Genomic DNA, 9,385 nt, shown 5'->3' with positions numbered 1-9,385 from the left:
TAGTCATTAAAAAAATCACATGTTTTTATCCCTTTTAGTATTTTCACTGCGACAAAAAGCGGAGTAATAAAAAAATGGGTTGAGGAAAGTAGGGTTATTTTTGTCAAATTTGGTTGAGTTAAGCCAAGAAGCACTATTATCAAAATACTACTTCGAACAAATTTACTGTTTCCTGATCTCACTGTATGTAAATGAGAGTGTGTGGCTCTCTGGACAATTAAAAAATACCGGTTTAACAACAGTCAAATATTCTGACAAGTTACAGCTGGTTCTGCATATCTCTCTAAGTGATACACACCCACACTCTAACAAATATCGTCAGATGTTGAGATAATATTTGTGTCGAATTACCCTAAACATCTGGACTAAGCCATCACTGGTGCATACATTTGTGGTAAGTCTTTTTATGCAATCATCCTATTTAAATTTGGGGTTTACCAACAATTTCATAATTCCTGGCAATAATAAGGGTTCCAAAAAGCAGACTTGTGAACTTTGTATATGTCTGCATCAGCAATAAGATGAGGGGGGGAAAAAACAACAGTCATTTTATGAACATGTAACAGGACAATATACAAAACTATATATGTAATAGGCCGTCAGGAAGGTATGATTTACAAACACGGAGGAAACGGCAATAATTCACATAACATGTGAAAGACCAAATGTGTAATTAGTAATATATTAAAACTGTAAAACAGTGGATGCTTACCTTTTCACTAAGCATTATCTTTTTTCTTTGACTATATAGAAAGCCAAGGTTCATTCTAAGCCATGGCGCACATTAACCCGTCAGTCATTTCTAGAATGCGATCATTTACTTATTTGGACAGCGAGTTTGTGGAAAGTCGAATAAAGACGTCACAAGATTATTCCTCGTTTCTCCATTTATGTCTATTTCCAACGCAGACGTAAAAGAATGTTGAGGATCCGAATGGCAGTAGTATCCTGCAATCTGGCAGCAAAGCAGCTGATCCCACATGTTGGTCTGCACAGGAAACACTACTGGTTGCACAAGGCTTTTGGTAAGACAATTCCCTTTTTATACTACGCATTGACAACTGTGCTTTTTTTTTTGTTACACAAGTTTGACATTCATATTTTACTTTTAGCGTCAGGTTTTACCGGAGTTCATCCAAAGTCAAGTGGGCATGTTTTTGTGGTGATTGTAAAAGCCCATTTGTGATCCTCTGCTATTTTCTTTACAGTATATATGTACAAAGTATAACCTTTCATTCATTTTCTGAACTGCTTTATCCTTAGTGGAGTCGCAGGGGGTGCTGGAGCCTACCCCAGCTGAATCGTTGGCCAGCCGATCGTAGGGCACGAGGAGTGGTCTCACACTCATACCTAGGGGCAATTTAGGGTGTCCAATCAGCCTAGCATGCACGCTTTTGGAATGTGGGAGGAAACCGGAGTACCGGGAGAAAACCCACACAGGCCTGGGAGAACTTGCAAACTGCACACAGGTGGACCGACCTGGATTTGAACCCAGTACCCCAGTTGTGATGCCAACACGCTAACCACTCAAGCCTGATAGTATAGTATAGTATATGCATATGCTCACATCTAATACATTAATAATTGACTCCTAAAACATTTTTTATAAGACTAATGTTTTCACTGAATTTGTCCTTACCAGCAATTCGATGGAAGACTTCCAATCCGGTTCCCATACTAACAGCCGCTCCAAGCCGAGGCCTGGTGGATGAGCCAATCTGCATAAAGGCAGGTTTTCTGCCACCGCACCATCCGGTCACGTTGTGCACACAAATGCGCAGTGAGGATGGTGACCTGTGGGAAGCTTTTGGCCAGTATAACACGCGTGCAGATGGCACTGTCGACCGTGAGTCATGGTGAACACATTGACAGTAGATTGGATTTTGTTGCAATTTCTTTATTATTGGACTGACATAGTATCTTTAGAGCTAGAACAAATGAACACGTTTTGACTAACACAGCCACAATTGTCCAGTTAAATAAAGAAAATTAATACTGTTTTGAATGTTGTCATATTCAGCTGAAATAATACACACAAAAGTGTAATTGTCCATAACACATGCATCTGTTTATGATTTTCCATCATGACACTTCTGACATTTTCTCTCTTGTGATGTTAACAGTGACTAGGGATCATTCCGTGGGTGGTTCATATTTGGGATGTGAGCCAATGGGTCTCTTCTGGGGCATGCAGCCTGCTCCTGGGGGAAGGGAAGGTTTAAGGTAGGTTGAGAAAAAGACATCTCGTTTTAAGTGCTCTTTTTTTGTAAAATTAAGTTAGTTCAGTTGGGTTCTTACAAATACAGATTGTATATATTCATAGAAATGTATCACTTATAGTGCAAAGAAGATCCAAGTCAGGTCTTTCATTCATACAGACCTCATACTGTATACTTTTTCCAAAATTCATTTCGGAACCATTAGGTTCAAACAGAACATTATTACGGTATAAGATTCAGGCCTTTATGGCTTTCTGACAGCAGTCATTTTGTTATGATAATACAAAGTATAGGTACGAGACAAAAATGTGCAGTTCTGAATCTTTGTTAAGTTGGTGATGCCATTAATTGATGCGAAAAAAAATAGTGTTCTTTTTGGGATAGATTGCGGATGAAGAATGTCAAGATTCCACTCACAGTGAACATTTCATTGTTGGAAGGCCATGTGCTATCCAAAGAGCAAAAGACCACCCCGCTGGCTGTTACTACCACAGAACGTTCCTTCATCGCACCAGGTGTTCAAAGAATAGACGTTCGCCAGGATGGAGTTGTCGGAACACTCTTTTTACCACCGGGTGAGAAGAAATTGAAATAATTTCAATGTGTCTGCTCAATTGCAACTTTATTCTATTCTCTGATCTTTGGAATGTTTGTTGCCAGGCCCCGGCAGGTTTCCAGCCGTGCTGGACTTGTGGGGTATGGGCGGGGGACTAGTGGAGTACCGCTCATCTCTGCTCGCATCTAGAGGCTTTGCCAGTTTCTCTGTAGCCTACATGGAACACAAGGATTTGACGCTCCAACTAGATATTAGCAGAGCTGATCCATATATGAAGGCAAGATGTGTTAGGTGCGACGAGGCCTTTATGAAAAAGAGTGTCAAACTATTTTTTCATCCCCAGTTACATTAGCTCATGGCTATAAAAAAAATAGATGAAATTAAAAAAAAAGTCTCTTATAATACTGTCAACAATTTTCACTTCAGTCAGAATTCAAAAATGTCTCATGATTCCTTATCTTTTTGTTACATTTGTTTCCCCAGAAAGCATATAACATAATGCAAGAACATCCCCAGATCTGTGGTGATCGAATTGGTATCATTGGTCTCTCCTATGGAGTCTACCTAGGCCTCCGAATGGCAACTAGCTCTGATGTGCATGTATGTCGCACGTTTATGTGCAATACAATGTATATTTAAGTGTGTTAGCAAATATAAGCCAGGTATAAACAAAGACGCTTGCTTAATATACCTCACTTTATCTTCTAGCCGTCTTGCCTAGTTTGTATAAATGGCCCAGCAGGAAGCAACAAGAAGCTCACAGAAACATTTTGCAAGCCTAAAATATCTGAAAGGTACTGTTAGAGTCATATTTTTCCATTTACGCTATAAAAGGCATTTTACTGCTAAGTTGTTGTTATTGTATTTTTAATTAGAAAATTATCATACTTGTTTGTTTGGACTTTTTACTATCTTTTCTTTTTTTTTATATTGCTGTGCAGGAATGAAGTTATTAAAATGGTCTGATGTTTGCAATTTAATGTCATTTTCAGTGATCAGAGATATTGGCCACGGGATGAGGCAGGCTATCTCAGTTTTAGGGACATGTCATTACCGACCAATTACACCCCTGGTACAGAAGTGAAGGTGATTTGATGACCATCTGGGTAAAGAAAAATAACATGTTTGAGGCCAAAAACTTGGATTGTTTTTATTTGCAGATAGAGAACCTGGATTGTCCAATAATGTATATTTTGGGTGAAGATGATCAGAATTCTCCAAGTACGGAAAATTCCAACTTGGTAACGAGCGCGCCTCAAAGCAGTGGATTTAACTGTCCGACCCAAGTGATTACAGCTTAGTTTTTTAATACTTTTCAGATTGAAGATGTCCTAAAAGCAGCTGGCAAATCTCACCTGTATACTTGTCTGTCATATCCTGGCGCTGGGCACCTGATTGAAACACCTTACACACCACACACAAGAGTATCTGTGTGGAAAATCAAACCAGAAAAAAGTGAGCTCTCCAAATTGTCATTAGGTTGCTCACAATTCTTTTAAAATGTGTGTTCAAAATAAGTTAACGCTGCCATTTGTTTTCTCCTGCAGTGCTGTCTCTGTGGGGTGGTGAAACTGCACCCCACGCTGCTGCACAGGAAGATTCTTGGAGGAAAATGCTGAAGTTTTTAGAGGCAAACCTAAGGGCGTGAGGCGCAAAGGCATTTGGATCCATTGACAAAATGAGTCTTGCTTCACAAACTTGTAGTTTCTAGGCAAGAAAAAATGAATGTTTGCCAAAGTACCAGTCAAAAAATACCCAGGAAAATTTGTTAGTGTTATACAGATTTTTCACCTAATATTTATGAGGTGTAGTAGCCTTTCAGGTGTTCTACTAAGGGTTTTTATCTATATAGTAGTTATAAAAGGCATAAAAGGTGGGCATAAAATTCTAGCTGGTCTATGGGATTGTTCATTTAAAAATCATGTGTTTAAAAAAAGAAAAGAAAATTACCATGAAATGGGATTAATAGTTCTTGGCATGCTGAAGTAACCATGGCCATAAAGACAACAAACTCCTTGAAGTCAATTTCCCGGTCGCTGTTCTGATCAAGCTTGGCAAACAGCTCATCCAGTTCCTTCTTGGCCATTTTCTGTTTAGGTAACAAATGAAAAAGTTCACAAAGATAACAGCTTTCCAAAATCATTCACTGTTACATCTGCCGTTCTGCTTATCCTCACAAGGGTTGCAGGGGTGGTGGAGCCAATTCCAGTGGACTTCGGGACAATTACTTTATTTCCAGCCAATTGCAGGCTAAGATTTTCAAACCTTTTTTGGGTTATAGAGGTGAGAATAGCCTTGGCACCCATTAGGAAAACGGTGCAGTGGAATATGAATTGCATATTCCATCCAACAGAGCTATTCATTACTGTATAACTACTTTTATCTCTGCAGTTGACACTTTATACTCTGGTGTGCACGTGCAGTTGGGTAAATCTTACCTTTATGAAATGGCCCATCTCTTTGTGGATGAGTGCCTTGAGGTCGGCTTTTTTCAAGTAACCCTTTTCACCCGAATATTCTTTAAACACTTGTATAACAGTGACCATGCCATACTCCAAGTTCGACATGCTCTCCTTAGCGGTCTGTAATTCAAAGATGCAGCAAGTCATGTTTGTAATTATCATCTAGTTACAAAACTAGCTGAAAAAGTACAATGAATACATAAAACAACTGAATTATATGACCCCCATATTAAACTGCATGGTTTTAAATTATATTACTTAATAGAAATACTACTTCTGGTCTTTCTTACCTCCATGTGTGTGTTTCTTCCTGAGCTTTTCCAGAAGTGTGTGGACTGCCTCACCCAGCTTTGGAGCAACACCGTGTATATTGATTGATTTCACAAAGGCTGGCCACTCAGAAATTTTAATGTATTTATAATGGGTTTGAATACTCAAACACTTGACCAAAATCCATTTGATTTTCAAAATGCCATTTGTTTAAAACGTAATAGGGGCAATTCCACTAATGGACCCTTGTGGTTAAATAAACCATTAACCATTAACAGTGCATTGATGGTTTCAAATATAGATACTTTTTCAGGGAACAAATGGCCTTGCATGTTTGTGAGCACCTTTGGCTGCACATTATTAACAAAATTGTGACAGTTATAAAATAAATAAATAAATGAAATTGTCATTGGCTAATATTTATTCAAAAAGACAAAACCAAAAGAAAAAACATGCAAATTAAAAATAAAATCAGATGAGAAAAGAATACTAGCATCTACGCTCATTATTAAGCGTTTTCTAATATTAATAATACTTTTTTTATGGCTTTCTCTAAAAAAAACATGGTCAGTAATCATTTAAAAGTCACTTGCTGTAGTATTTTAGTGGAGAAAATCACTCCTCTTAGATTTTCCTACAACATATTGCACCTGAGATGTCCATTACTTTAGAAAAGTTTAATAGTATATATGTAACAAATAATCCGCATCTATGGTCCTGGCAGTCTCTATAATCGAGGGAAAGCAGGAAGGTCTGATTTACCCTGAACGCATCTCGCTCCAACGCTTCCTGTTGCCCTTCCTTCCTGGTTGCCTGGTTGCCTGGACGTGAATGCATCACCACCCGCCTTCCTGTCCCTGACGTCAAGAAACTGTCGCAGAACCTTCACATTCGACATAATACGTATATCTATAAGTATAAAGATCTGCGATCACCCGTTCCAAATTATCCATAAATTGGGGTTCACTGAACGGTCGACGGCTGAAAAGGTCTTTGACCTAGAAGGACAAGACGAGACAGCAATCAGGTATCGTTGCGCAAGTGTTTTTAGTTAGCTTTACGTATAACATTCCTTTGCTGCCTCGAGAACTGAAAACATGCTAACATATACCGGAGCCGCCCCCCTCTTACTCATCATGCAGCGATGTCATTTTGGTCAATTTGTCAGAGTGATTATCATTCTGGAAAAAGTTAAAAGAACTAAATTGACTTTTACGCTTTGTCTTCATTAAAACATATTTTTTCCCCAACATTTTCACGCACAAATGATTTGATCGTTATTTATTTGTTTTATTTATTTATGTATTGCCAAATACTATTAGGTTAGAAGAATAACTTGAAATTATCAATGTGACATGGTACTTAATAATTCATCTTTTTATATTGCTAATGTAGATAAACAAAGATAATTTTTATATGTTTATGTTTTGTATAATTTTGGTACTTAAGAAAATGAGGACATGTTAACAAGCAGAAAATGAATTGCTCTTCCACTTAATGACAAAAAGTCCAATTAATGCCAGTATAACCATTGTTGCCATTAATACAACAAAATAACAGCTGTGTTAAGTAAAATTGACATCACATTGCACAAATACACATGACCTGGTTATTTCAGTTTAAAACAAAAATGACATGTCACATGATCTTTCTCATTTCAAATATGGTTTCCATACCTTAATAGGAGTTGAGAAACATTACCTATCTCCAAGGCTTAGAAATAGGTGGCAGAATCAGTTCTGCAATGGCCCACATTCGTCCACCACAGCCCCCCCTCCAAACCCCCCCCCCCCCCCACTATATTATTTCCATGCTATAAATAGCCAAACACACACGAGCCTCAAGTCACACTTTCCATCTTCCTTGACTAAAATCTCCAGACATGGCTGAGCTGCTGAGGCTGCTCCTGCAGGTGTCTGAGAAAGCCGCCAATGTGGCTCGCGTCTGCAGACAAGAAGCACCTCTCTTCCAGCTCTTAGTCCAAGAAAAGACTGGTGATGACAAAAACAAGAAGTTTGTGCAGGACTTCAAGACGCTGGCAGATGTTATAATCCAGGAGGTGATCCGACATGAAGTTGGTGCTCAGGTACAAGCGGTTGGTTACCTTAACTTATAATGGTGATATTTGGATTTTTAAAAAATCATTCTTTGTCTTTTTATTCAGTTCCCTGAAATTGTTGACTTCATTCAAGGAGAGGAATCCAACAAATTTGAAAACGGACTTGGTAAGTCCCAAGTATTTTCAATACACCAATAGGATACAAATGAGAACAATAGAGTATTAAACCACCTTACTAATTCATCTCATCCACTCCCTCACAGGGGAAAGTGTAACAGTGACAATGCGCGGTACCGAGGAGGAAACTGCAGCACTTTTGGCCACGGTGCTGGACGGCGATCTGACCGCAGCGGCACTCCTGGCACGAGCCATCCACCAAGACCCGACCGCCGTCGGCGCCAACACGGACGGACTAAACGTGCCTCTCAGCACCTCGGAGGTCGGCATCTGGATCGACCCGATCGGTAAAGGCCTCGTCCTCCAATGTAGAAAATCAACAAGGCTTGACAGTCTCGGTCGGTGTGGTTGTTCCAGATGCCACCAGCCAGTACATAGAAGGCCGTGAGGAGGTGCTGGAGGAGGGCCACCTTTCACCTTCGGGTCTACACTGTGCTCTGGTCCTCATCGGAGTTTACCGCCGCAGCACAGGCGAGCCTGTCATGGGGGTCATCAACCAGCCATTCAACCAAAAAGACCATAAAAGTGGAAGGTGAGCTGCAGGACTAATTCATATACATTAAGGTACATAAGATGTATAGACATTTTGAACTGTATCATGTTTCAAGCTAAGTTGTACAATTCTCATTTGACTTAAAATATGGAAACTGCTGGTGACAGAGCTGAGATACTTCATCTAGAGCTTTTTTTGCATTAGACTGTTCTGGAATATATAATCTCATTGATTAGCAAATGCATAAGAATCTTGTCAAAAACATTCATTTTTTCCACTTTAAAAGTGGTGAAATTACAAAAAAAAAAAAGAAAGAAAAAGGCACCCATTTACATGTATTTTGACTTTTAGATTTGGAGTATGGCTCCCAAGGGATAACATTAGAAAATATGAATTGTTTTTGGCTCTCTTCATCAAAAAGGTTCCCGACCCCTACTCTAAGCCCATCATTCTGTTTCAGATGGCAGGGAAAGCTCTTCTGGGGTGTGTCCTGCGGCGATGTCAATGCGTGCTCAGTCTCACACACAAAAACTGGACTCGTAAAGCGTCAGCCGCCATCAGTGGTGCTGAGCTCCAGTGAGAAACAGGTGGTGAAGGACACTCTGTCCTCGCTGTGCGGACCAGAAAAGCTGATGTACGCCTCGGGAGCTGGCTATAAAATCCTCTGCGTCATTCAGGGCTTGGCCGACGCCTACGTCCTTTCAGAAGGAAGCACCTTTAAGTGGGACTCTTGCGCGCCTCACGCGCTTCTCCGAGCTCTCGGCGGGGGGGTGGTGGACCTGACGGAGAGTTTAAAGTGCACTTCTAAGGCATCGGTAGAACTGACGTATCACCAGCCATACGTTGAGGGTAAAGGAGCTGACCGCTGGGCCAACTATGGAGGCCTGGTGGCTTATGGAGACTGTTCCCAGTTAAGCAGTATCATGGAAGTCTTGAGAGGAAAGCTGTAGTTTAATGCTTGTCTATATTATCTTGTCCTAGTGTCAAAAAAGGTCTTGGGTTATACTTTTATTTTATTGTAAACAGCTTCTTTTTAAACAGATTTATATGAAATTTGCATTCATGTCAATGGGCCAAATGTAAAGGTGTGGGGCTTAGAATGAGTGGCTATTAATGTGTATACATAGTATATTACTGTTAAGATTTTTT

The 9,385-nt window shown here is 39.8% G+C and overlaps 3 protein-coding genes across 6 annotated transcripts; 2 read left to right on the top strand and 1 right to left on the bottom strand.

The window, feature by feature from the left end:
- Positions 1-793: 793 nt before the first annotated feature.
- On the top strand, positions 794-5,450 carry LOC144202863 (peroxisomal succinyl-coenzyme A thioesterase-like). 2 transcript variants are annotated; one of them, XM_077725926.1, is made up of 11 exons: positions 796-1,025; positions 1,643-1,846; positions 2,124-2,223; positions 2,604-2,794; positions 2,880-3,052; positions 3,259-3,375; positions 3,484-3,569; positions 3,768-3,861; positions 3,936-4,016; positions 4,095-4,230; positions 4,323-5,450. In XM_077725926.1, the coding sequence occupies exons 1-11, from the start codon at positions 920-922 to the stop codon at positions 4,421-4,423; spliced, it is 1,389 nt and encodes a 462-aa protein (XP_077582052.1). In that variant the 5' UTR covers positions 796-919; the 3' UTR covers positions 4,424-5,450. The 2 variants fall into 2 exon arrangements, with proteins under 2 accessions (XP_077582053.1, XP_077582052.1); XM_077725927.1 differs by lacking the exon at positions 4,323-5,450 and having other exon boundaries at positions 794-1,025; positions 3,936-3,996; positions 4,095-4,221.
- On the bottom strand, positions 1,888-6,596 carry LOC144202865 (protein S100-B-like). 3 transcript variants are annotated; one of them, XM_077725931.1, is made up of 5 exons: positions 5,528-6,596; positions 5,214-5,357; positions 4,726-4,864; positions 4,131-4,203; positions 1,888-2,201 (listed from the first exon to the last, which is right to left on the bottom strand). In XM_077725931.1, exons 1-4 carry the CDS (start codon positions 5,531-5,533, stop codon positions 4,181-4,183), a joined length of 312 nt encoding a protein of 103 aa, XP_077582057.1. In that variant the 5' UTR covers positions 5,534-6,596; the 3' UTR covers positions 1,888-2,201; positions 4,131-4,180. The 3 variants fall into 3 exon arrangements, with proteins under 3 accessions (XP_077582057.1, XP_077582056.1, XP_077582055.1); XM_077725930.1 differs by having other exon boundaries at positions 4,131-4,482; positions 6,270-6,596; XM_077725929.1 differs by having other exon boundaries at positions 6,270-6,596.
- On the top strand, positions 6,284-9,385 carry inpp1 (inositol polyphosphate-1-phosphatase). Its single transcript, XM_077725928.1, has 6 exons — positions 6,284-6,534; positions 7,388-7,593; positions 7,672-7,732; positions 7,830-8,030; positions 8,101-8,275; positions 8,697-9,385. Exons 2-6 carry the CDS (start codon positions 7,390-7,392, stop codon positions 9,184-9,186), a joined length of 1,131 nt encoding a protein of 376 aa, XP_077582054.1. The 5' UTR covers positions 6,284-6,534; positions 7,388-7,389; the 3' UTR covers positions 9,187-9,385.

Source organism: Stigmatopora nigra, chromosome 10, assembly GCF_051989575.1.
Source record: "Stigmatopora nigra isolate UIUO_SnigA chromosome 10, RoL_Snig_1.1, whole genome shotgun sequence".
Taxonomy (NCBI): Eukaryota; Metazoa; Chordata; class Actinopteri; order Syngnathiformes; family Syngnathidae; genus Stigmatopora; species Stigmatopora nigra.
The sequence above is the reverse complement of the archived record's forward strand: the minus strand, read 5'-3'. Positions and strand labels throughout refer to the sequence as shown.

Coding starts and splice junctions, on each gene's coding strand:
- LOC144202863 (XM_077725926.1), top strand. CDS start 920: ATGTTGAGGATCCGAATGGCAGTAGTATCCTGCAATCTGGCAGCAAAG. Junction 1,847..2,123: donor TGCAGATGGCACTGTCGACC/GTGAGTCATGGT, acceptor TGATGTTAACAG/TGACTAGGGATCATTCCGTG. Junction 4,017..4,094: donor GTACGGAAAATTCCAACTTG/GTAACGAGCGCG, acceptor AATACTTTTCAG/ATTGAAGATGTCCTAAAAGC.
- inpp1 (XM_077725928.1), top strand. CDS start 7,390: ATGGCTGAGCTGCTGAGGCTGCTCCTGCAGGTGTCTGAGAAAGCCGCC. Junction 7,594..7,671: donor GACATGAAGTTGGTGCTCAG/GTACAAGCGGTT, acceptor CTTTTTATTCAG/TTCCCTGAAATTGTTGACTT. Junction 8,031..8,100: donor CATCTGGATCGACCCGATCG/GTAAAGGCCTCG, acceptor TGGTTGTTCCAG/ATGCCACCAGCCAGTACATA.
- LOC144202865 (XM_077725929.1), bottom strand. CDS start 6,344: ATGCATTCACGTCCAGGCAACCAGGCAACCAGGAAGGAAGGGCAACAG. Junction 5,358..6,269: donor TGGAGCGAGATGCGTTCAGG/GTAAATCAGACC, acceptor TTTGAATTACAG/ACCGCTAAGGAGAGCATGTC. Junction 4,204..4,725: donor ACTATTAATCCCATTTCATG/GTAATTTTCTTT, acceptor TTTTCCACACAG/ATACTCTTGTGTGTGGTGTG.